General features: G+C 39.3%; 1 protein-coding gene across 4 annotated transcripts in view; it reads right to left on the bottom strand.

Annotated features, from left to right (window-relative positions):
* Positions 1 to 3,495: 3,495 nt before the first annotated feature.
* Positions 3,496 to 26,152, bottom strand: part of LOC140733312 (glutamate receptor ionotropic, kainate 2) — a 518,933-nt gene continuing 496,276 nt past the window's right edge. For all 4 annotated transcript variants that reach the window (XM_073056472.1, XM_073056470.1, XM_073056471.1 and 1 more), the window contains exons 16-17: positions 15,951 to 16,201; positions 3,496 to 13,420 (exon numbers count right to left, since the gene is read on the bottom strand). In XM_073056472.1, the coding sequence (XP_072912573.1) occupies positions 13,256 to 13,420; positions 15,951 to 16,201 (416 nt within the window). In that variant the 3' untranslated portion in view covers positions 3,496 to 13,255. The remainder of the gene's footprint in view (positions 13,421 to 15,950; positions 16,202 to 26,152) is intronic.

Below are 26,152 nucleotides of genomic sequence, written 5' to 3'. Positions count from 1 at the left end.
GTCTTTGCAGACATGTGCAACTCAAGACAATCCAAAACAATAATGACATTTGCTCATTAACATTCAGATAGTCTGCAACTACATGAAGACATAAGGAAAAGAGGCAGGAGCAGACTATCCAGAAAGGAGCAAAGCTTTAGGTAGCATGAATATATATGTACATGTATGTATTTATTTTTGATTTGGTCAATTGGGAAGTAAAGTGAAAAATGGAATTTACGACAGAAAAGCATGAAGAGTGAAATTCGGAAAATGCAAAAAGGCAAGAGGATTTACAATAAATGGCAGGATACTGGGAATGAGGAAAAACTAAAGAAACTGTGGAATGTATCCTTAAAGGGAATGAGCTTCATATATGTCAAACTCAAGGCCCGTGGGCCAAATCCGGCCCGCGGTGGAATTATCTTTGGCCCGCGAGATAATATCTAATTACTATTAAAGCTGGCCCCAGTAATCGAAGCGCCTATGGCGTATGATATGGCTAATGCTGAGTTTATTCAGGTACCAGGTTTTCAGGGTTTTTAGTGTTTATTCGGCAGTCTTGCTTGGCAGTCTTCTTCATAAGAAACGGAATTTGTAAAGTGAAACACTTTGTAGTTATAGCAGAGACTGAGACACATAAGAGCAGGCTGAAAAAACGGAGGCAACGAAAGCTGCGTTTGCACGCATCCGACTGATCTGGCCCGCATGAAGCTGCATTTTGCTCAATCCGGCCCGTGACCTAAAATGAGTTTGACACCCCTGACTCTAGATCAATAAGATTGTCAAGAGGTTCAGAGAACACTTCTTTCTTTAGCTCAATCATTTAATGAAACAATTTAACAACACTATATAGACTAGTACTTACATGCATTGTATTTGAACATTAAGGTAGCTCATCAATAGAAAGACTATCAAAGAATATTAGAGAATTTCATCAAATACCAAAGACTGCTATAGGCATAGTAATACTCAGAAAGCATAACAAAGTCCAACGCTACAGAGCAAAATCTGAAGTATGCAGTCAGAATCAGAATCAGAGAACTAGGTGTATTATCATTGAAATATATTGTGATATTTGTTGATTTGTGGTAGCAATAGAATGCAAGACCAAAAAATCACTATGTTACAATAAATAAATAAATAACTGAATGAATGAACCTACCAAACAAACAAATTAGTAAATAAACAGCGAGATGAATAAATAGTGTAAAAGAAGAATGCACCATTCATAAATCTGAGGGTGGAGGGGAAGAGCCTGTTCCTAAAATGTTGAGTGTGTGTCTTTAGGCTCCCGTACCTCATCCCTGATGGTAATAAGGAGCAGAGGACATAATGGATCCATCTTCTTGACTCACCGCATTTTAAAGATGTCCTTGATGGTAGGGAGGCTTGTACATGTGATGGACCTTGTTGAGTCTACAACTGTCAGCAGCCTTTTTTGATTTGTGCATTGGAGCCATCATTCCAGAAGTGATGTCATCACCAAATTTATAGATGACATTTGAGCTGTGCCTCACCACACAGTCATGAGTCCCGAGAGAGTAGTGCAATGGGATAAACATGCATGCTTGAGGTGTAACTGTGTTAATTGTCAGCGAGGAGGGGATACTCTTACTGATCCAATTGTGGCCTCCCAATTAGGAAAACAAAAATCCATTTGCAGAGGGAGGTACAGAGGCTCGGGCTTTGAAGCTTATTGGTTAGTACTGCAGGTGTGATGGTGGTGAGTGTTGAGCAGTAATCAATAGACAACAACCTGACACAGATATTGCCTGATGGCCAAGGCCAAATAGAGAGTCAGTGAGATTGCATCCACTGTAGGCCTGTTGCAGTAGTAGACCAATTACAGCCAGTCCAGGTACTTGCCCAGGAAGAAGTTAATTCTAACCATGGCCAACCTCTCAGAGCTCTACCTCACAGAATGCAACTGAGTGATAATTGTTGAGGAAGATCACCCTGCCCTTCTTGGGCACTGGTGTGATTGATGCACTATTGAAGCAGGAGGCAATCTCTGAATGCAGCAATGAGAGGTTGAAGATGTCCTTGAACACTCTAGTTAGTTGGTTGGCACAGGTTGTCAGTACTCTGCCTTTTACACCATCAGAGACTGATGCCTTTTGATGGTTCATCCACTTGAAAAATATTTTGATGTCAACCTCTGAGACAGAGATCTCTGAAATCCCCAGATGCTGTGGGGATGTATAAAAGGCACTATGCTCATTTGGGAGTGAAGCATCACAATCATTTATGCTGTTAGGTTTTGTCTTAAAGGAAATATTGTCATGCAAATCCTTCCATTGTTGTTGTGTTTCTAACCTCTATGATAGTCTACAATAAGTCATATGCTGGACTTCTCATAGGGTTATAGAACACCAGCCTTGAATGAGATTGATCTAGCCCTCAGAAGACTACAAATAAACAATAGGTTCATCTACGGTTTCTGGTTTGGGTATGCCTGATATGTTCTCGAGGGCACATACTCATCCATATAGGTCTCGATGAAGTTGGTGACAACTGTGGAATATTTTTTCAGGTCCAAAGATGAATCCCTCAACATGGTCCAGTCCACTGATTCAAAGCAGCTTTGTAATCACTCTATTGACTCCCTTCATGATTATTATCACCTGTGCTGTGGTCCTCAGTCTTTGCCTGGATGCCAGGAATTTAAATACAGCCAGATGATCAGATTGGCAAAGTGTAGGTGTAGAACATCATGGTAAGCATGTTTGATAGTGGTGTAACAGTGGTCAAGTGAGTTGGCTCCTCTGATTTCACAGGTGAAAGCTTGTCAGAGACTTTGTCGAGCTGGCCTGGTTGAAGTCCCCTGCAATGATTAGGGTGAGTTGTTCATAGGGCTCAACTTGTCTATTGCCAGCCTAATGTTGGCCAGATTGAAATGTACTTTGTAACGAGGATGACAGCAGAGAACTCCTTCAGCAGATAGAATGGATGACATTTCACCACCAGATGTAACAGATCAGGGGGGCTGGAATGTGACTGAACCATTATGTCTAAACACCATAATGAGTGAATCATGAAGCAATCACCACCACCTCCACCTTTACTTGATGTTGCTGTCCAGTCCATGTGATGGAAGCCAAAGCCATCATGTTGTCCCACTGTATCTGGAGTGCTGGGGGTGAGCCACGTCTCTGTGAAGCCAAGAATGCAGCAGTCCCTAATGTTCCTCAGTTGCTGCAATCTTGTTCTAAGGACTTAAATTTTATTTTCCAGAGACTGTACATTAGCCAGGAGGATAGGAGAAGATGTTAGGAGTATTTTGAGATCAGTTTATCCTGTTACTTTAATTTCAGTCCCATCACTCATCTTGTGCTATCAATTGAGAACAAGTGTTTCATTTGAGGAAGACAAGCTCCAAGTTCAAAAGTTCAAAGTAAATTTATTGTCGAAGTATGTATACAATATACAAACTTGAGATTCATCTTCTTGCAGGCAACCACAAAAAGAGAAACACAAAAGAATCCATGAAAAACCACATAGAACAAAGACCGACAAATATCTAATGTGCAAAAGAAGACAAATCGTGAAAATAATTTTTAAAATAAACAATTAATACATGAAACATTAGACCATAAGACATAGGAGCCGAAGTAGGCTATTCAGTCCATCGAGTCTACTCTGCCAAACCATCATGGCTGCAACATGAACGGTAGAGACCTGAAAGTGAGTCTGTAGACTGAGGAGCCAATTCAGTGCTCAGGCGAGTTAAACTGGTCCTGGAGCTCAATGGCTGGAGGGCAACGTCTGCTTCCAATACTGGTGGCATGAGACTCAAGGTTCCTGCAACTTCCTTATGAAATTACCTTCCTCCACAATCTAATCTTGTTCACATGATATATAAGTTACCAACTCATGTGTGGTCTGATGTAAAAGTCAGGGAAGGGCTGGAGTCAACTCGGGATCAAAAGGCCATTTTTGCATAGACATGGGCCAGGGTGGAATACTTACTGGAGCAACAGGCATTCTACTAGAGGAGCTTAATAGGTTGAGCAGCATCAATGGGAGGAAAGGGAATGTTGAAATATCAAGTTCTGATGCAAGTTCTCGACATGGCACATTACTATTCCTTTCCTCCCAGAGATGTTGCTCAAACTGCCTAGCCCTTACAGCAGATTGCTTGTTGCTCCAGATTCTGGCATCTGCAGTCTCTTGTGTCTTTGGAATATTTACTGAGTACTTTGTGGCAATTTTTGTAGGGAAGATGATGCTACCAGACTATCAGAGGAATGAGTGAAAATTAATAGGATGAGGTATCAGAAAGTCTGACAGTGGGAAATCAGCTGGTCCAGAAAGTGAAAATTACGGAAGGGTTTGATTTTCTATAATCTACCCATCTTCCTTCAGTATTTGAGAAGGGTTAAAGGCCTACTCCACATGAAATGCAACAGCTCTGTTTGAACAGTTGCAGTAATGTGTTGAGTATAAGAGGTGGAACATTATGTTTCAGCTGCAGAAGTGCCGGTTAAGCTGCATTTGGAGTATTGTGCTCACTTCTGGTCACTGCCCTATAGGAACCACATGATAATGCTGGAGGGGGTACAGGAAATACGGACAACTAGTTTGCCTGTATGGAACGGCTTGAATTATCAAGATCAGATTTGTTTTCCCAGGAGCAAATCAGTCTGAGAGATGATATAATGGTGACATAAAATCAGGCATAGGTAGCTGGAGTCTGTTTCCCATTCTAGTCATGCCTAAAATGAGAGCATGTAGATTAAGGTAAGAGGAGGTGGCTTAAAAGGAATTTGAGAGTAATTTTTTTCTACACAAAGAGTAGGAGTTGAAAGGTTCTTTATGAATAGGAGTGTCAAAGGCAAGAGAAGGAGGTTGAGAGGGAAATTAAATCAGCTACGATCAGCAGATTCAATGGGTCTAAAGGCCTTATTATGTTCCTGTGGTTTATGGGCTTATGGAATGTATAGCAGTGTTATAGGCAGGAACTGTAACAACTTCTATGAGGCAGCTTGACTGGTATTTGAAATAGACGAGGTAAGAAGGGATATGGAATTAATGAAAGCAAGTAGGATTGGAATAGATTGATAGGCACGAAGGTCAGTATAGATGTGATGGGTCAGAGGATCTGCTTGTGCTGACAGCTCTATAATTTTATGACATTGCAGGCTGGTTAGTTTAACCTCACTGTTGAAGAAAGCGTAAGAGAAAAAAAAACGGGTAACAAACTAATAGGTACTCAAGTGCTTTCAGAGTTATTAAAAGATGAACCATCACAGATCCATTGGAAAAAAATGAAATTGTGACTGATTTTTTTCGTGAGGTGACAGAAAGGCTTGAGTGTGGAATTTAGTAGATGGCATCGATATGGATTTTCAGCTAAAAGGGCTACTGTAGTTCACAGATCTGATGAACGTGAAACAATAGGGTCAGAAACAATGTGGATAAAAAATTAACTTTGATTGCAGAAAATGGTTGGGTTTTTTTACACAGTTTGAAGGTAGACAATGGCTTTCTCCGGAGATCAGATGAAAACCATAGCTTTCTGTATATACTGTGTATTAATGACTTGAATATGGTTGCTCAAGAAAATTGTCAAAATATGAGGGTGACATCAAATTCAAATCTAATGACATAGTTGATAGTGAGGAAAATAGATAAAGGATGTGGATTAAAAGAATGAGTAGACAAATAGAAGACAGTATTTACCGGTAATAAAGAGAAATGTAAAATAATACTTTTAATCTTAAATAACAATGCATAGACTAAATGGCACATTTCTAATGAGTGTGTAGGAATAGACAGATCATCTATGAAAAAGGAACAATATGCTGAGAAAGCATGTCCACTTACTGAAGGATATAGCACCTGAACTTCATATAAAGAGGCATGGAATATAATTATGTTGGTACTAAAACACTAGCTGGACCACAAATGATGCATTACTGCTCATCATACTATACAAAGGTCGTGAAGGTCCGGGAAAGTCTACAGAGAAAGATACTCTTGAACATTTACAGGGATGAGAGACCTCAACTCCGAAGTTAAATTGGAGAAACTGGAATTATTTGCCTTGGAGCAAATAAAGAAGAGACTTGATACCAGTTGACAGAACTTGGTGAGTATTAACAGGTAAATGGAAAGAAACATATTTTTCCAGTAAAAGTTGTTTTGAAGACTGTTGTGTCTGTAGATTTAAGGTGGATGTGAGGTAAACTATTTGATACAGATTTGTTAATGATTTGGCATTCATTTCCTGGAATAGTGGTAGAATCGCAATTAGTTATTTCAAAAGGAAAATTAGATGGGTCATGAAATAAGATGATTCGTATGGTTAAATTTAAAGAGCACATGAAAGGAACTGACTGGTTTATTTACCAGGAGGCAATGTTTTAGACTGATTAGCTCATTCTGTGGCATAACAACTCTATGATTCTAAATCCTAGTATAAATGTCCTGGTGTTGTCTGATACTCATCCATCAGCAGCTATCTCAGTTTCATCAAAACTTAATATTATACAATTTCATTTCTAGACACCGCCTTAACAAGCTTGATTATATTTTTTAAATCCTTTATAGGGAACCTTGATCTTGTAAATGAACTTCTGTAATTCAATGAAATGAGTGTCCTCTGTTTCCTGATACATCAGCCATTGAAGCCACATGAGTAAAATTAGCCACTTGCAAGAAGTATATCCTTAAACTTTCTCTATAGTGGATACTATAGAGAGAGCGCAGAGGAGATTTACAAGGATATTGCCTGGATTGGAGAGCATGCCTTATGAGAATAGGTTGAGTGAACTCGGTCTTTTTCCTTGGTGCGAAGGAGGATGAAAAGTGACCTGATGGAAGTGCATAAGATGATGAGAAGCAGAGCCAGAGGCTTTTTTTTTCCCCAGGGCTGAAATGACTAACACGAGGGGACATAGTTTTAAGGTGCTTTGAAGTAGGTACAAGGGGGATGTCAGAGGTAAGTAGTTTACACAGAGTGTGGTGGGTGTGTAGAATGCACTGCCAGTGAAGGTGGTAGAGGTGAATACAATAGAGTATTTTAAGAGACTCTTAGATACATGGTGCTTAGAAAAATAGAGGGCTATGTGGTAGGGAAATTCTAGGCAACTTCTAGAGTACATTATATGGTCAGCGCAACATTGTGGACTGGAGGGCCTGTAATGAGCTGAGGATTTCTGTGATTCTATGATAGATTGCATTCAACTATATTAGAAACTGCAAATAAATCCTGGTGCACAGTGCACAAATGGGAGATTTCAGTTTGTGGGCTCTTCTTAGTCCATAATTATCTTTTAATCTCCATTCTCAGTTCTGGTCTATAAAAGCTTTTGTGTACTTTTTCTAACTCATTGACTAATTTCATTTAAAAATTAAAAAGCCAATTTCCATTTGATTTCAGTAAGGTCATGATTGAAGTGGCTGAGGAATAATTGATTTGTAGGAAAAGTGAGGACTTTTGTAGATTTCACTATAAATTTATGTTTTTCTCCCTCAGCATTTTATTGCCCTGGAAAACAGCTCCTTAAAAAAGAACATGAAAATGTTAAAGTCAGCCAGTTTATCCAGAAATGAATCTGCTGCTCCACAGTGTAATAATGAGATGAGAGTGGTAGCACAAAAGCATATTGTACTTCACTGTTGGATCTTTAGTTGAATCTGTACAAGGGACATCTTGTATTTACAAAGGATTTCATTTATGTCAGCCATTTATTCCAACAGTTTATTTATTTCATAGCGCATATTAAATGTCCTCAAACTGTTGTTTATTCTATATTTAACTTAGGGATGGCATTGTACCTCAAGGCATCATTAATTACCACAGATTAACAGAATAGTTTATGATAATTCCATGTCCTGTTTTAATAGAAGAATGCATCAAAACCAAATGGGAATTCTTAAAAACGGAGCAGGCGCGGATACTATGGGCAGTGTGGCAACCTCCTGTGCTGTAATAGTTTTTATGATTCCAAAGAAAGATTTGTTACCATGTAAAATGATGAGGGGGACCATAAGTGGAGGAGGAGCATATTTTATTTTCAAACCATTAAAATCATTGATAACAAAAGTACAACTCTAACCAAATGAACACAAAGTTAGTTTGCCCAGGAAATAGCGCCTACCAGAAAGGCAGGAGAAGTGTCATTTTCTACATTATTTCTGGTGCCGCGCTGTGCTCATCAGGGTGAAGGGCTGCAGTGGAGGAGAATGAAACAGTTGATTTGTAACAGTAGCCCCATTAGGTACAAAATAAATGTACTTTACTTCGATCCGAGCAACAAAGAATTGTTTTCCCTGTGCAATAAATGGAACAAACTAGGCAATACTTTATAGATAATTCTGCTAGAATGTTTTCTACAATGCAGTAGATCTCCTGCCAAGACCTAGTCAACATGTCCATAACCTAACCTATGCTAAATGCTCTGGGGCCTTTATTTATTTGTGGTGGTTCCTCGTGTTGTCCATGTTGCAACAAGTACACTTGCCTGGAATGGTGATGTGGCTCCCTATACGGTGAAAAATGATGTGCCTCCCTAAACTGTGAATGACCAGATTCTGATTCTTACTTTTCTTTTAAATTGACATCAAATTTACAGCACGTAAACAGGTAATCCAGCCTACTTAGTCTATTCTGGTGCCATAGAAGGCTCCACCAACTCAATTAATTTCAGCATTATTTCCCAATCTGAATTGATATCTTTTCCCCCAAGGTTAATTCCTGTAGGGAAAATAATCTCACACATTTTTCCTGGTGTTATATAAATGCCCTTGTCTATTGTATATTTCTATGTCATTACAAGATGGTGGACTATCTGTAGATTCTCGCTGCACCATTATCCAAATTCAACCGGTTAAGAGTAGTGAAGAGCTCATGGCATGGTCAGTCTCACCCGAGTCTGCCCAATAACTTCCCTAGTCTTTGTCTTTCTTAAATGATTCAATGTTAAAGCCATTTGACAAGTGGGCAACATCACTGTACATCGACACATGATGCTCTGCCGTGGAATACTGAGTGCAACATACCACAGGCTTTTGTTATAATAGTACACATCTGGTGCTTTTGAACAAGGATGAATTCATAGGCAAATATGCTCAGAATTTTGTTCCAATCAATACTCAAAGCGAGCTATCCTCAATGAGTCAAACTCAACTCCAGCAGAACAGCCTATCTTGGCATTTTGATTCCACTCGTCTTCAGTTAATGATCCTTCTGAATTGTTTCATCCATTCTGCTCAAGCAATATTAAAACTAGACACTTAGTTACATCACTACCTGTGTTGACTATGATCCATCCCATTTGGGATCCATAATGTCCAGGATAATTTTGTGCAAAGGGCAGATTGGGAGGGATTGGACTAGACTGGATCTGATTCAAGGCCTCTTTGATGAAGGGACCACATTGTAATGGACAGCATGCCCAGCAGTGAGATATATTCAATGTCTGTTGGTCATTTTAAAGTAAATACGTGGTTTTGAACATGACACTGCTTGGAAATCACATAAATAGGCAAAATTGGAAGAGGTTTTCTCTCTAAGTTTGCCAAGTATCTTTTAAACAAAGTAATTCTTGCATATTTGCTGCCCTGAAATGTTGATGTGTCTTTCAAGTCTTTTACCCTTGTATCATTTCTAATTCTCTTCTAACTCCCTTCTAAATAAAATATTTCTTGCAAAGTATGTACATACACTTGGTGGTCAGTTTATTAGGTACACCTGCCCATTAATGCAAGTATCTATTCCGCCAATCATGTGGCAGCACTCAATGCATAAAAACAGACATGATCAGGAGGTTCAGTTGTTCAGGGAAAAAATCAGAATGGGGAAGAACGGTAATCTAAATGACTTTGACCATGGAATGTTTGCTAGTGCCAGTTGGGTGGTTTGACTATTTCAGAAACTGCTGATCTGTGATTTTCACACAAAACAGTCTCTAGAATTCATCGGGATGGTGCAAAATAACAAAAGAACATCCAGTGAGCGGCAGTTCTGTAGGTGAACTTGCCTTGTTAATGAGAGAAGACAGAGGACAATGGCCAAACAGGTTTAAGCTGACAGGAAGGGGACAGACACGTAAATAACCAGCGGTGTGCAGAGGAGCAGCTCCAAACACACAACATGTTGAACCTTGAAGTGGATGGACTAAAGCAGCAGAAGACCACAAACATGTAATCTGTGGCCACTTTATTAGTTACAGAAGGTACCTAATAGAGCAGCCACTGAATGCATGTGAGTATGCATGTGCACAGAGATTGATATGGCATTTCTCATTTGGGGACGGGAGGTAAGGAGAATCTTGACAGGAAGTAAGGTCAGAGGAGAATTAATAATTGAACAAAGATTTCAAAATATAATTTAGTTTCTGGTTCACTGAGCTATATTTTGTCTTTATTTTAATAAAATGCCCTAATTTTGGATTATTCTTTATCGCTATTCTGGAAACAGGTGTTCCACTTCAGGTCAGGCATATTGTGAGGACGATATGAGAGAGAGAGAGAGAGAGTGTTGCATCACATTTGGAGTTAACTAAATCTGAGGATAGTTTCCATGGATAATGGAGTGACGTGATTTTGCTTTGGATGTAGGGAATCTGAGAAAGAATAGGAAAATTTGGTCATGTCCACCTTTATTCTCTGAATTTAATTTATCAGAACAGGGATAGCATAGTTATTTCTAGGCCAGATAATCCTGCTGACTCACACCTGAGTGGACTCATGTTTGATCCTGACCTCTGGTGCTGTCTGTAAGGAATATGCATGTGCTCCCAATGATGCTCCAGTTGCATCCCCACCCCCCAACATTTTTTTGCAGATTGGTAGATTAATGGACTACTATATGTTACATTTGGTGAAAGACAGGGAATTAGGGAAGTTGATGGGCAAATCTTATAATAGAACGTAAGTTACAGGGAGGTAGTTTGGAAATGAGATTGAAGGGATTACATTGAAAGTCAGCATAAACTCAATGGGAAGAATGATCACTCTTTTATGTTGTAAAGGAATATGAAAATATGTAATATAAAGATGGTACTTAGTGAATACCTGAATCATCAATGATTCTGTTCTGTCCAGTGGGCTCAACTCCCCACCAGAAGTGTAGACATAGAGAATTATTCCCCAAATGCAAATAGAATAACTTTAGGATACTGAAATCAGACAAAAATAAAAATATATTAATTCCAGGAATAATATTAAAAATGGTTAACAGGGAAGTTGACATTGATCCAGTGTTCTTTGTTCACTCAATGTTCGATGTTCAAATACTACAACCAATAACGCAAGTAGGATATTTCACCAGGTAACCAAAGCAACCACACATGTCAGAGAAATCATGCTCAGTAATATCCCAGTCAGGGTACAGCTTGAGTTCTATACCCACTTCAGGCCACTCTCATCCATTCTCCCAGGAGGCTGTTTGACAGCAGCCATGACCCAAGTTCTATGGTGTGGCAGAAAACAAGTAAAGCGGATTTTTCCTTGGATGTGAATTAGAAGCAACATTACAGATGGACAGGAAATAGTAATTGTATTTGGAAGACATAGATTCAGTAAATTATTATGAGAATGGCACAATGAAGAAACAATTAGCAGGTAAATTTAGGACTAAGTTCATGAAACTCTTCTTCACCTATTCTACCAATAACAAAAATATGTGGTGATTTTTTGCAAGGAGAAATGAACTCTGAAATTCCTAAAATGAATTGAAACTATCAAATGCCAGGATGGGCTGAGGTTGGAGTGGGAGGTGAAGGACCCAAAGCAATTTTTCTAGATAAATAAGAGAGAAAAATGGCTATCATTCTCTGATTTTGAGGATATGAAATATGTTAGTTTTGATTTTTCTGACATTTCTCAATGCGATGACATTTAACACAATTAGATTTACTTCACACTATTTTAGGTAACTGCAAATATCAGCAAATGGAAAAACATCATATTTTACTCTCTGTAGTACTTGGTGAGTTATTTTGCTGGAACAGTTGCCAAATAATACCATGAGGAAGAAGGGATGCAACGCACTTCCACTGGCGGCCAAACACTTTGTGCAAAATATTGAGTTAAATGTAGTGTGAAATAGTCAACTATTTTTTCTATTCCATTATTTTTCTCTTTGTGCATAAATTTCAGACAATACACAGTATGGACTTCATTTATTATCACAATATATGGCCAAGACTTTGCCTTTTATTACACACAATAGTTCATCACTGTATGCTATCAGCCTAATGGAAACCCATTGAGATTTAGTGCCCAAGTGTTCATTTTTTGATAAAAATTATTACAAAAATTCCATACAAAAACTATTTTCATATAAATCTTGCATTTCCACAAATAAACATGAACATCTTGAAAAACTGCCCACAAGGAGTTGTAGCAGTGGTGATTTGAGATTTAGTGCATTCTACAAAAGAGTCTCCTGCAACATTACCATGGGATCATGTCAATGAACAATCCTATATCCGTATTTATTTTGGCAGAACCACACGAGTTGAAAGGTCAGGTGTCAAATCACTTCAGCTGGATGTGGGTGTAGGTGGGTGACACAATTTGAAAGGACTGATTCTGAAGAACCAGGGAGGGAAAACACACTCTTCTGTTACCACAACGAGGTATGCAAACCGAAACGTTAAACCCTACCTCATCATTCAAGTTCTGAAAAGTACTTCACAATCCATCATTTAATAAGATTAATTGTCTAATAGTCTCTTTTTTTGAGGGTTCATTGCAGTCTGAATCTTGCTTTTAACGAAGTAGATCGACAGAAAACAATTATTGCCTTGTGTTGCCTTCTGATGGCGAAACACCTGAGAGATCACGAGGGTTTCACCAGGCTTCCTATGCCTCTCAGTTCTCTTTCATCTTTAGCCTCAATTATTTCAATGCCCTCTGCGCATCTTTGAACATTTATTAGCACCATGTGCTCTTTTTATAATTTAGCTAAAGCTCCATATCAGTTTTCTCTTTCCTTTCCATTTTTCTCTCTTTTCCATTATTATCACAGTTTGTTACCTGCATGGGGAGAAAGAGAAGGAGGGATGAGAAGAGGAAAGGAAAGGGAAAAGTCTAAGCTCTTTTTAAAAAATTTTATTTGTAAGTTTTGGTCCTTCACAAGGTTTTCAGGATCTGGCTTTGACCACCCTGTTTTTATGTGGTAGGTAACTTCTGTTTCTTGATGCGGCAACATGAGGTAACTCGCTTGTTCGGCACGGTTTGCATATTTCCACAGGAAACACTCTTGCAGGTCATTGGGAACAAAGATTGCTGTTTGTGCTCGGTGTGGATTTTCTACACTTCATGCCATTGTTTCCTTTCCAGGCAATCTCCTGTCGTTGAAGGTATGCATGTTGATAACCTCTTCTGTTTTCACTATGACTGGTGGCTGAGGCCTGTGCTTCAGTCGTCGTTGACACTTGAGAGACAACCTGAGCTCCTCGACCATTGCACTACAGAAGGACCTCTGTGGGGAAAATTAAAGACTGAAAATGAGATGCCTTGAAGCAACATCAAATTCACATGTCAGCATAGATTCTTTCCCCTAACACCAAGTTTTCTCGACAAAGATAGAAAACAAACCCTTTAGTACATTTCTTCTCTTTAAATAAAAAATCATGATTGATTTTTAAATGTATTCTGTATAAACTGCAAGAAGCTATGGGGATGAATGATATAAAGCTGGAAATATTCAGTAGATCGGGCAGTGTCTATACAGACTTAAAAGCTTGTCTGATTTATAATTTTCCCTCATTCTGATCAAAGGGAATTTACTCAACACATTGCTTCTCTTCATGGATACTGCATGACCTTCCATAAACTACCAACATCTACTCTATCTAGTATCTGCAGGTGTTTTAGAGCAGCAATGGAGCAATCTATTGTAGTCACACAGTAATCAAATGAATATTACATATCAACAAATAATACACATAACAAAAATAAATGCTGATCATAATCTCCTAAATCAGTAGTTGCCACTGTAAGGTGACCAATTAGTGTATGTTCCCACTGATAACCCCTGATCTACAAACAACCCTATGCCAAACTTTTCTCTAAGAGAGAAAGCTTTCTTCAGTTGTCAGCACTAAACAAGTGCAAGGGTATCATTCTTTAGGTTTATTCAATGCCCACACATTTAATTCAATTGACTTCAACAGAGTGGGATGCATAAGATGTAGGAATGACCACAGCTTGATACACCCACACAGGTTTGGTATTGGTAGGCAAAAGTATGTTTTTATCACCAAGCTGCCAGGATGAATTGTAACATTTCTAAAGATCACTAGCAGTTAGATTTAAATTACACAAATGAAGAAGAATATCATCTCAGATATCTGAATTTTAACCCATAACACAATGGCATGAAAGGAGATTAATTCCATACATTGCCATTGAAACTTGTTAAAAGTCAGTCAAGGCTTATTGCACTTCTCAGCTCCACACCTGCAGCTCATTTCAAAATTGACTAATAGAGCAGTTACACTTATCTTACAAAAGAATAGAGAAAAGCTACCAAATGCATTAACCTTTTAACCGACAGTATTTCACAAGCCGGTGTGCTAAAATCAATCATGATAAAACAATCAAACCTCGGCATCTTTTAATGCCTGTACAGATATGCCAGAAAGGCTCAGCCCCCAAGTTTGCTTTCTAACCAGTCTGTGACTCCTCCTGCCATTCATTAGGACACTCAAGTGATGATTCGTGAAGAAACCACCCGTCCGGCAACTTAACCCCCGAGGCAAAATGAGTCCTAAAAAAATGTGGACATGTGACAAGATGTAAATTTTACATGATAAAATTTAAACAGGAGAAAGTAGCTAAAAAGTATAGAAGTGCAATGAATATAACCGTTTGTAATCCTTCAATTATCTGTTGCTGCAGCCATAATCTTTTTTTTAAAAAAAGCTAATGGCTTCTTGAGGCTGAATAAACCACATATTGGCCCATGTTTTGACAGTAGAAAAACAAGTCAAAGGTTCAGATTTACTAATCATAGTTCTAATGATTGAACATACTTCACCTATGTTGAAAAGCATTACATTTGCTTTTCCCATAATCTTAAACGTTTGTAATGGTGACCAATTTGAATGACATGATCATTCTTTCATTTGCCATAAATGAGGCAGGCTTTGTCCCAAGACTACTCTTACTCGCTGCAACTTGGCAGTCAGAGAAAGTGCAAGGCCTCAGTTTAATGCGTCTTGAAACAGTGTAGTAATCATTGCACATCTACAGAAGAAAACAGCGTTTAATCAGAAAGGAAAATTCAGGAGATGTTCAGTGGAGACAAAGCATTATGGTTAATTAAAAGCACAGCATGAATCAAAAATGCTATAAATGGTAAACATGGATTCAGCTTATTATCTGACAAACACAACTGTCAGTTGTAACATGTTTGTGGACTGAGACATGGATTCAATGACTGCTGTTTTAATGCACTCTGCTTTCTACTATCTGTGTTAATGAGACAAAGTCATAATGCTTCCTTTTTATTACTGTTTCCTACACTGAAATATACTGAACTGCCAATAACTACTTTACACAATTACATTTATTGAATTGAACACCAAATACAATGGGTAAACAATGAAAACATTGTGTTTTTTTTGCTGCTCAAAGTTTAGAATGTACCTCAGACACAAAACAAAATTTATAGTTTTTCAAACGGAGGTATTCATGCAGTATTTGAATGTGTCCCCCTGGTTATCTCACACAATGAATAAATGATATTATATAACACTGCATTAGTGTTAACACTAAAAAAAATCATTATTGTACATCTTCAAAGAATGATTCAATAGAAGTGGGCTTCAAGAAAGTCGGTAAATATTACTATTGGTACAAACTTTAAGTTCTGCAAACATATATTTAAAGTCTGCCATATTCAACATTTAAATACCACATAATCAGTTTTTGCACTAATATAGGATCAATTGGACTGCACCATACAATCTCCAGTAACTTGCAGATGTGCTGGAAAAGTCCTTTACCTTCTCAAGCTGTGCACTTTTTTTCGACTTATACAGAAATTCGCCCACTGCTACAAAGATGGAGAGCACCAGACCAGCAGCTAGTACTATAAAGATGCCCCCAATGTTCTGGACTCCTAAAGCACTGGCTTCTTTACTTTCTTCCTCAGGGCAGCCATTCCCCCTCCACCATTTCTCTTTCATCATGTGCAACTTGCCGTCCTCTTGTAGCTGGAGAATGGCAATTGTGATCTTTTCCCTGTACGGTGAACCTGGAGGTCAACAGAATGAAATAGGATTAGCTGCTTACCATTGAGTTCCATCCTTTTGTTTACAAACCTTATGATGGCCAAACTGCTCTATGTTGCCCAGTAACTATAAAGATCAAAGAGATAAACAATCAGTACAAAATAAGTTTGTTGTGAAGAGATAAACATATGCCTGTGATGTACACTGGTGCTCTGAAGTCAGGGCGACTTGACTGTAGTCAGTTGAAGGTATCGGTAGAGGGTGTTAAGGATTGGACTGAATTTTTGACAGCAGACATGCTTGTAAGAGCATCCCCTCAGCACGAAAATTAAGTAGAGAGACCAATGAACAACTGATACATTGAGTCAGTCAACCCCTCCATTCAATCAGGTCAATAAACAGTATCTTCTGCTAAAATAAGCAGACTTTTAAATGTGCTACTTTTAATCAGATCTGACAGTGGAGAGTATTATAATGTGAAGTATCTAAAGGAAATTTTATGATTCAGGAGAGGATCATTAAGCCTATTGTGTCTGCATCTGACAAAAGAAAACTGTAAACCCACTCCCATCCTCCTGCCCTGGGCCTATATTTTCACAGGCAATGGAGCAGTGGAAGGAGTACTCTGTTTTACAAACTTTGTTTTCCATCCCATCAGCCACCTCCAATCCCATCGGTGGAAGACTAGATGACTCCCAAATTGGCTTCACAGAACCAGAGTCTAGAAATATCATCCTTAATTCTAAATAAATGTCTAGGAAGTGAGCAGGAACATCTATAAGTACCAGCTAAATACAGTAAGGTTTCTGGTTTGACCACAAGAACAGAAGAAAATATGTGGGACCAGGTCGCCTGGTTCCTCAAGCCTACTTCATCATTCAGTTTAATCACTGATAACCTGTCTGAGGCCTCCATTCCACCTTCTGAGCCAGTTTTCTACAGTTCTGAATTCCTCAATCCTTCAAAAAATTCTCCACCATCTTTGTAAATACCCCCAGTGATCTGGCCTTTACAACCCATCCGAGATAGATAATTTTACAAATCTACCACATTCTGACACATTCACATTGTTCACATTCACTTTAGTTTTAAAAGGTCAAGTCCTTACCTTGTAACTGTGTCTCCCCATGACTCTTTCACTAGCAGGAATATCACAGTACCTTGTTATGCTTCCTTAAGACCTTACATGTTTCAATATGCTCACCACTCATTCTTTTAAACAAGAAATTCATGACCCAACCACGGTCTAAAAGAAAAGCAATTTCCTTATCTCCCCTCTAACCCGCTACCAATTGCTGTAAAACTCTAGTCTTCAATCTTAACTACTCTACAAAGGGAAATAAATTATTTCTTTTCATTCTGTCTCAAGCCTGCATTATTTGATGCAATTGACTTCCAACTGATTCCCTTATCCCAAAGAAAATAACCACAACCCACAGAATTATTCCTCTAATGAAAATGTCCCAATCCTGACAAATCTTTTCTCCACTTTCTCCAGTGCAGCTGGTGCCACAGGAAGGCAGCACCCATCAGTAAGGACCTTCACCATCTGGTACATGCCCTCATTGCCTGACTGCCATCAGAGAGTAGGTACAGAAGCCTGAAAACCCACACTCAACATTTTAATGACAGCTTCTTTGCATCCAGCATCAAATTTGTGACCAATCCATGAACCTATGAGCACTACCTCACTATTCACCTTGACTAATAACTGCAGTGCAGATTTCTTTCTTTCATCTGGAAAATAAGATCAATAGGTTGGCTTAAAATTGCACACCATTTTGTCTTAGAAATAAATTATAGTTCCTTTAGTCAGTTCACTTGGTCCACAACCTAAAACTCCCACCCAGTCTTCTTGAACCATTGCAAACCCAGTGAGAATAGCTTCCCAGTAGGGTTGTAGATGTTCTGGAAAACAGTTCATTCTCAAGAGCAATGGTTCCGGGCTTTTACAGTGACACTTCATTCTGTACCTGAATTTTAAAAAAAACCATAGACTCACACAACAATGGAACAATTTTCACTTGAGGTATCAGATAGGGAATGTCAGAAACTGGTGGCACAGCAAGTGGATAGTCACTGTGTGATTTATCTCCTCCAGTTTCATAGGTCTTGATATTAATCAGCTTTTATTTACTGACTATCTGAAAACAGCAAAGAGATTGAGAGTTGTTGTTGTTCAGGAAGCTGTGTATATGAGCCACTGAAGGTGAACATGTAGCTACAGCAAACATTTAAGAAACCAAATAATAGAGGACTTGAATGCAAGAACAAAAACAACTTTCACCAATTATATTAGGTCCTGGTAAGGCCACACCTGGAAAATTGCGTACAAGTGGGATGGGAAGATTGTCCTTTGAGAACAGATTAACCAAACTGGACCTGTACTGTTTTGAATTTGGAAGTAAATGCCTTCTCATTTAAACGCTCAAAATTTTACTGAGCACAAAAATTTAGATGCAGGGGTGATTTCTCCGTTTAGAGTCACAGTTTCAAAGAAAGTAGTCAGTATTCAACACAGAATGAGAACTTCCATCATGCAAAGAGCAGTGAATCACAGGAAATTTCTACTCAGCATTGTAAAGGCTCAGTTGCTAAATATGTTCATAACAGAAAGAGAGAGATATGTCAACATGAAGAGAATTAAGGGACATGATGCATCAAGAAAGTGAAGCTGAGTTAAAAGAGCAGACATGATGTCATCAAATGATGCAGAAAGCACAGGGCAAAATAGTCTACTACTTGTAATTTTTTATTGTTGTTCTCTAGCCTTAGAGACTGCACTCTGCTAATACATCCTGAACCCAAAACTAAGTACTAATTGGAGATCTTTGCATGGCAAATACTTGATGGATTAATGGGCAACTCAAAGTCTGTCTGAATAAGTAAGCATTCACAGAGTAGCCCTCTGCTTGGACTGAGCTGCAGGACAAAGCCCAGCTAAGGAACTCATGGGAAGAAAGGGAGAGGCAACGGCACGGAACAAATCACAAATTGCCTTATGTGACCTCAAGAAGAAGCTCTAGTTTTTCTGGTACAACAAGGAAAATGCTTGTACTCCCAGCAGCTGCCAATACCTACTTTTACTGCTCAAGTAAATGCTGTTTCAAATTTCCTACTCAGTCCCCGGTTAAAATGAAATCAGAGCCCCATTGCCATCATACACAAATTTAACAGAATAATTTTTACAGTTCATATTGAAAATGGAAATAAAACTGAGTCAACAGCAGAAGCCACTGACAGCTAAAAGACTGATTGCTTCTCTTTAGATGCTGCCTGATATGCTGAGCATTTCAGGCATTTTTCATTTTCATTTTATAATATATAGTTTAAAGATTATGTAATACCCTGGGAAAAGTTTTACTGCTAACGTAATGGCCATTCTGTAGCAGCAGTGTTCGGGTTATGGTTGGAGATAACAGGTGCTTTGGAATGTGAGCCGTCCAATGAGGGGAGTGTGTTTTTCGTGTTGTGTGTCTGACACAGTGTGTGAGCGGGGTCATTTGGTTTGGTGGGAGATGAAGGGAGAAATCACTGGAGGGAAGCAGTCATAGGACTCGACCTGGAGCGGGACCACGATCCGACAAAGCCAGGGGAGATCAAAGGAGGATCGGCAAAAGGGAAACTGTGAGTCCAACTTGTGCACATTAGGCTGTTTCGTTAAAATGGGCCCTTTCCCTTTTTTTTGCTTTTTCTTTACTAACCCTGTAATCAACTTAAGAATTATAAAGTGAAATCATTTAATTGTATGCAATGTACTGTCTGTTATTTCGCAGTACTGGTTTATAACAGGGTAACAAATCACACAGCATCCACACAAACAGGGGGTTTCGAGTTGGGTTTACACTTCAATCTCACACGTTCGGTGGGGCCAGAAATTGTCTTCCCTAGACTTACGCAGCCGACAGAACCAGAGTGTTTCAATTAGATTTATTTGTCAGATGTACATCAAAGCATACAGTGAAATGCATTGTTTGTGTTAAATCAAATCAGCAAGGATTGTGCTGTGCAGCCCACACCCTTTTACTTAACATTGTATGTTTCATTTCTGCCTGGCCTATAATCAATTAACTACATGGGAGGATGAGCAAGTGGAACTAAAGATCAAAGAGACCCATGGAGTTTTAGAGAGATATAGCACAAACCATGTCCTTGCAATCTATTTGTGCTAATCTTACATTAATCCCATTTTATTTTCCTCATATTTCTGTCAATTTCCCTCAATTTCCAAGACTCGCCTACACAATTGGTGCAATTCAGTGTCCAAACAACCTGCATGTCTTTGGGATGTGGGAGAGAGTAAACCCATACAGTCATGGGGAGAATGTACAACCACCCCACAGGCAGTAATAATGATAAATATAAATGAAAATATAGATTATACATACAGGTAGTGCAATCCAAGTAATAGTTAGCCGACAGTTAACCGGCAGTTAACTGTTTAGCAAAGTGACCGCAGTAGGGAAAAAACTTCTCCAGTGCCTATTAGTCTTAGTCTGGAGGAATCTGAAGCGCCTACCAGACGGAAGCAGATCAAACAGACCGTGCGCATATAATGTAAGCTACATATAATAAATCTGTTCATTTGATGGACACATGAGCATAACACTGCTCGAGTTGACAGTATTTAAACTTGAAAGATAAAATTTTACATTTATTTAGTAATGTCAGGGCATCTTACAGAGCCTTACAGCTAATGAGGAACTTTTGTACTGTTGTAATATAAGTATTGCCGATAATTTGTGCATAGCAAGATCTCACAATAATCAATCCAGTAAGGAATAACAATATTATGGAAGTTGTGGTAAGGCAGGGGTTAAAGACAACATCCAGGCAAGTACAGCCTGGGGCAGTTGTTGTCAGGTGAAACCTTTGAAGTGAGACCACCAGAGACAGCTCTGTTTACCACAGACAAGATAGGCTGGGGTGGCTGTGGCAGCATGTACTCAAGCCAGCAGAGTTTCTAGCAAGGTCTTCCTAAAACACAGCACTCCTTTACACAACAGGAGGTGCTGGAGACAAATGAGATAAGAATAACGGAAGGATGCGAAACATACATAACAATGAGGGGATAATTGCTTTACTAACATCGAAGTATCAGCTTGCAGTTTCTATTGACCTAGAATATCTCTATTGTGAATGGTGATTCACAATAAGGAACTCAAAGGTATACAGACAATTTACCAAATGGTCAACATCCGTAACAGATAAGCCAATTCTGCATAAAGATACCAATTTTCTGTCCTGGCTTCAGAACAGTGTGGGTGACAGGGGTCATGTTGTTCTACTTGTGTAAAAGTAAGCACGTTTGAGTTGTAAGATTGAGTGTGTTCTGCACCAAGTTATGTTATTTATTTTATTATTAGCAATGACAGTTACTTGGAGGTTCCACTGACATGGCTAATCTTTGACTTTGTTATACATGAGGAAGGAATTCAGCCAAGTTGTTGATCAGTCCTAAAGCGTACGGTGCTCATATTTGAGCAAAGAACTTAGTCTGCTGCTGGAATGCAAATTTCCTCTTACATGGAGTAGCCAAGGTATGCCTGTACCTTAGTTGCAAACACAGGAAAACAGCAGCATTAAAAAAAAGGTTGCCTGGGCCTGTGTTGTACCCCATATAATGTTGCTGTGGTCAAGGATGTGTCCTGCATGAGGTTGCCATGGTTTAGGTTGTGTCACACATGTGGTGTCTCACACGAAGCACAGGGAAATTTGATAACTATGTGGTTAAAAAAAAAGAATTCCAAAATTTGTACGTGCATGCAAGTGTTTCTGTGTGTGTGTGTGTGTGTGTGTGTGTGTGTGAGAGAGAGAGAGAGAGAGAGAGAGAGAAAGAAAGAATATGGTAACATGAAAGTCCCGTCTTGCACCTCCGGTAGCATGCATGTTTGTACATTTTAAGACTATAAGACATAGGAGTAGAATTAGGCCATTCCAGCCCATCGAGCCTGCTCTGCCACTTCAACATGGCTGGTTCCGGATACCACTCAGGCCCATACACCTGATTTCCCGTCATATCCTTTGATGCCCTGACCAATCAGGAAACTATCAAATTCCGCCTTAAATATTTCCATGGACTTGGCCTCCACTGCAGTCTGTGGCAAAGCATTTCACAGATTCACAACTCTCTGGCTAAAATAAATCCTCCTTATCTCTGCTCTAAAAGCTCACCCCTCAATTTTGAGGCTATGCCCTCCAGTTCTCTTGTTCTGAATACACCCCCCCCCCCCAACCAGAGGAAACATCTTCTCCACAGCCACCATATCTAGTCCTTTCAACATTCAGTAGGTTTCAATGAGAGCCCTTTGCTTTCTTCTAAATTCCAGTGAGTACAGGCCTAAAGCTGCCAATTAAGGAGTCTGTGGACTCCAGGTTGGGAACCCCTGAAAAATGCGAGGACACTGTGGTTGTTCAATGTATATGTGAAATGCAAAAACAGCTAGATGAATCCTGTAAAAAGCAGAGAAAGTGAGCAAAAGTTATTGGAAAAGAACAGGCAAAGTATAATAGCATCTACCTCTGTGTTTGAATAGAAAGAATTAGCACCAGAGTCTGACGATGAACCTGTATCCCTGCTTACAGGTTTTAACAAAGCCCATACCAAGTGATATCTCTTGATTACTCAGTGACGCTGGTGTCAGCTGGTACCCTACCATAGGCAGTGGTTCCCAAAAGCAGTAAGGGAGATGGGAGACAGGTGACGGAGAGGTGCAGAGGGGATGAGAGAAATGTGATTTAAATGTACCTTGAACTTAACTAGTAGAAACTTTTACGAAAATATTCCCCTCGCACTGAGGATTGGCACAAAAAATGTGTTAGATGGGACAATGATATTAATGAATATGTAGAACACATGTGTAAGTGTTTTCAAAAGTATTCTGGATTTAATGTAGAAGTGATGACACCCAGTTTAATAAATGTTATTGAAAATAAATTGCAACCTAGTTTGAAGGAAAACATATACTGTTACTTCTGTGAGATGAGAAGAGTGAAGTAAAATTGTGAGTGTTTTACAATATTGCCAACAGTAATTACAACTTCAGAGGATTAAAACTGTTTAGGGGAATGGGGACGATACGTGTGAGATTTCCCAAGATGCTCCACTGTAACCTCTTGGCAATATTGTTCATTGCTTTAAAATTATTGCGATAGCTTCCTATACAAGTTGAATGCTATTTTAACATACACCTTTGTCCTATACTTAATCAAACTGGTAGTGACCAAATTTTGGCTAATCATTGCCAAATTAACTTCTCCTTAAAATTTTATTGTCAACTTTGGTTTTAACATTACCTGCTTTATACACATATAGCTCATGCGACCCACTTGCAACTTGTAATTTTTGTTTTGAACAGCATAGTTGTTTAGATAATAATATTCTAAATGTGAAATAAATTCTAAATGGGTTTTACAGTTCTTTGATGTAGCAAACATGGAAACGGGATGGTGGACTTGGTGGGGTAAACATGGGTATGCCTGGCCAATAGGTTCAAAGATGCCCTTGGGCCAGGACAACTTTGATAAAAGTTTGTACCTCTACCATCATCAGCACCATAGACTATGCAACCTATGTATTTCCGAACTATACTTAAGAACTTGCACAATTTTAATTTTGCCCGTTTTTAAATGTCACCTAATATATGCCTACACTACATGTGATTTTTCTCTTGACTATTTTTCTTCCCAATCTGGTACTGGGGGAATTTTAGTGGGAAATGCCATTGGAAATAGAGCGTGTGCACCACATATACCAGTTTAGGTGGTGCAGCTACCTTCCCTCCTGTTCCTGCTCTGCTCAAGCCCTGTTTACTTTAACTAAAACCTGCAACCTTGCAGCTGGTGCACTCAACCTCGCTATGCATTAGGAGTAGCACATGACAATGGACAATTAAGAAAACTACGCATGTTTCACATCTCTTTGGAACTCCGATAAAACAGTGAATTAACCATGAATCTTTTCCTGCTTTTCAATCACTTGCTACAATTGTTGTTAAACTATGTCGTTCATACAAATGGGAAGAATGAAATCTTCTGTTTTAGGTAGTGCTACCGAATGTGTGCAATAGCTTACTGGTCGTCAAAAAGCTAAAAAAAAATCTGACCAAAACATCACTACAAATACCTTTTTTGAGGTAAACTGTGTTAAGTTATCGCAAAAAACAGTGACGGGACAACTGATGGTGAGGGAAGTTCGGGAATTGAATTGATGCAGATGGAGTTCCAATGCTCTTACAGCTGGCCTGGGAGTGAGGCAGGATCACTCTGGTAGCCAAGCTGATTTGAATAGTTTGAGAGTGGTTTTGGGCTGGGTTGTGAAATCTGGGCCAGGACTGAGTCACTGGGTGATGAAATCTGGGCCTGGAGTGAGTTACTGGGTGGCATGGTCTAGGCCCGGGGTCCTTCACAGCAATGGTGACTGACTCCTAGTGCAAGGAACCTTACGCTGTTTAGACAATTTAAATGCCAGCCCAGATGGGAGGCGAGTGCCAATTTCACCTACTCTCCACGATCTTCACTCAGGGCAGGGCGCCGGTGCCTTTCGCTGTTCTGTTGTTAGGTCAATTTAAACATGGTCCCAACAGACTGAAAAGACAGGGAGTCGGTTGGGATAAGAGCTGATTTTGCTCGTTCTCTACGATTGTCATCTCCATGGCACTGGCTATGAAGACTGCCCCGATAGTGTGCTGCTGTGCTTTGTGCCCTGATAAGTGAGGATTTGGGCTGCTACAGGGTTTGGATCTGAGGACTGAATTGTGGTACAGAATGCTGTTGTTTGCTTCAACTGTTTGCATGATTCTTATTTTTTCCCTTTCTGTGGCGCTTCGAAAGTTGGTCTTTTATTTTTATTCTTTTTTGGTTTGTTTTGGGTTTCTTGCCTTGTGGCTACTTGCAAGCAAACAAATCTCAAGGTTGTATAATTTATACATTCCTTGATAATAAAATGTACTTGAAATAACTAAAGGGATCTAACAAGCTAACTCCTTTGATGAGGCAGCTAAAAGATATCTTCTTGCTATGTAGCATTTCACTGTGATCAGACTGCCAATATTTTCCATATTCTTTGATGAACTATTACACCATGATGTGTCAGTAGTTGAAAAAGACTTTTTAAAGCACATTATGTGCAAGACTACATAGAATGATGGTTATAATCGAAAATGAAAAATTCTCAGCCAAAGTGAGTAAAGCTGCAGCAACTGTATGATTTGCGAGAGACATAGTCCTGAAAGACACTGCCGGTGTCTGCAGTTGCTGCGTCCTCGCCCCGGAATACATTTGTGCATTTTCAAATGGACTTTATGCAGTTACCTAGATGTATGGATTATGATTATGCACTTGTTATTTTGCTTGTTATCTCCACGGGTAAGAGCTTATCCAACACGGAGAAATTATACTGTACTGTTGCTGATTGTTATGATGAGAATTTATCCATAGGTTCGGGATTCCTCAGAAAATCACAAGTGATAATGGTCCTCACTTTATCAGTAAAGTATATAGGAGTTGACAAAAATCTTGTAGTGTAAGTATCACCTCACTCGCCCTTACCACCCTCAATCTTACCAGCAGATGAAACGCAAAATTGGAGCCCAGAAATGCAGGCCAGCTAAATTGTGCGACAAGACTGAACAATAGTGGCCAGAGGTACAACCGTTGGTCCTCATGACAACGTGCTGCGCTCCAAACTGCGTAACAAGCCGATCTCTACATGAGATAGTTTTGCAGCATCCTGTATACTTGCCGGTAGCCCTGCCCTTTTTGATTAAACAGATGGATATCATATTGTGAGTGGAAGCATGTTGCATTATTGTATAGCACTAACATGAGCTCTTAAAGGTTTCCATCAACAGGTACTTAAAGCCAAGTAGATCATGCTGACTGCAGAGTGCCACACTGACCAACCAAGAGATTGGGTACCGCTGAGAGCCTACTGATGAAACAAATATCTGGAACCCCACTGGGAAGGTTCATTC

The sequence above is a fragment of the Hemitrygon akajei genome, chromosome 9, assembly GCF_048418815.1.
Source record: "Hemitrygon akajei chromosome 9, sHemAka1.3, whole genome shotgun sequence".
Lineage (NCBI taxonomy): Eukaryota > Metazoa > Chordata > Chondrichthyes > Myliobatiformes > Dasyatidae > Hemitrygon > Hemitrygon akajei.
This window is presented reverse-complemented; position numbering and strand designations above follow the sequence as displayed.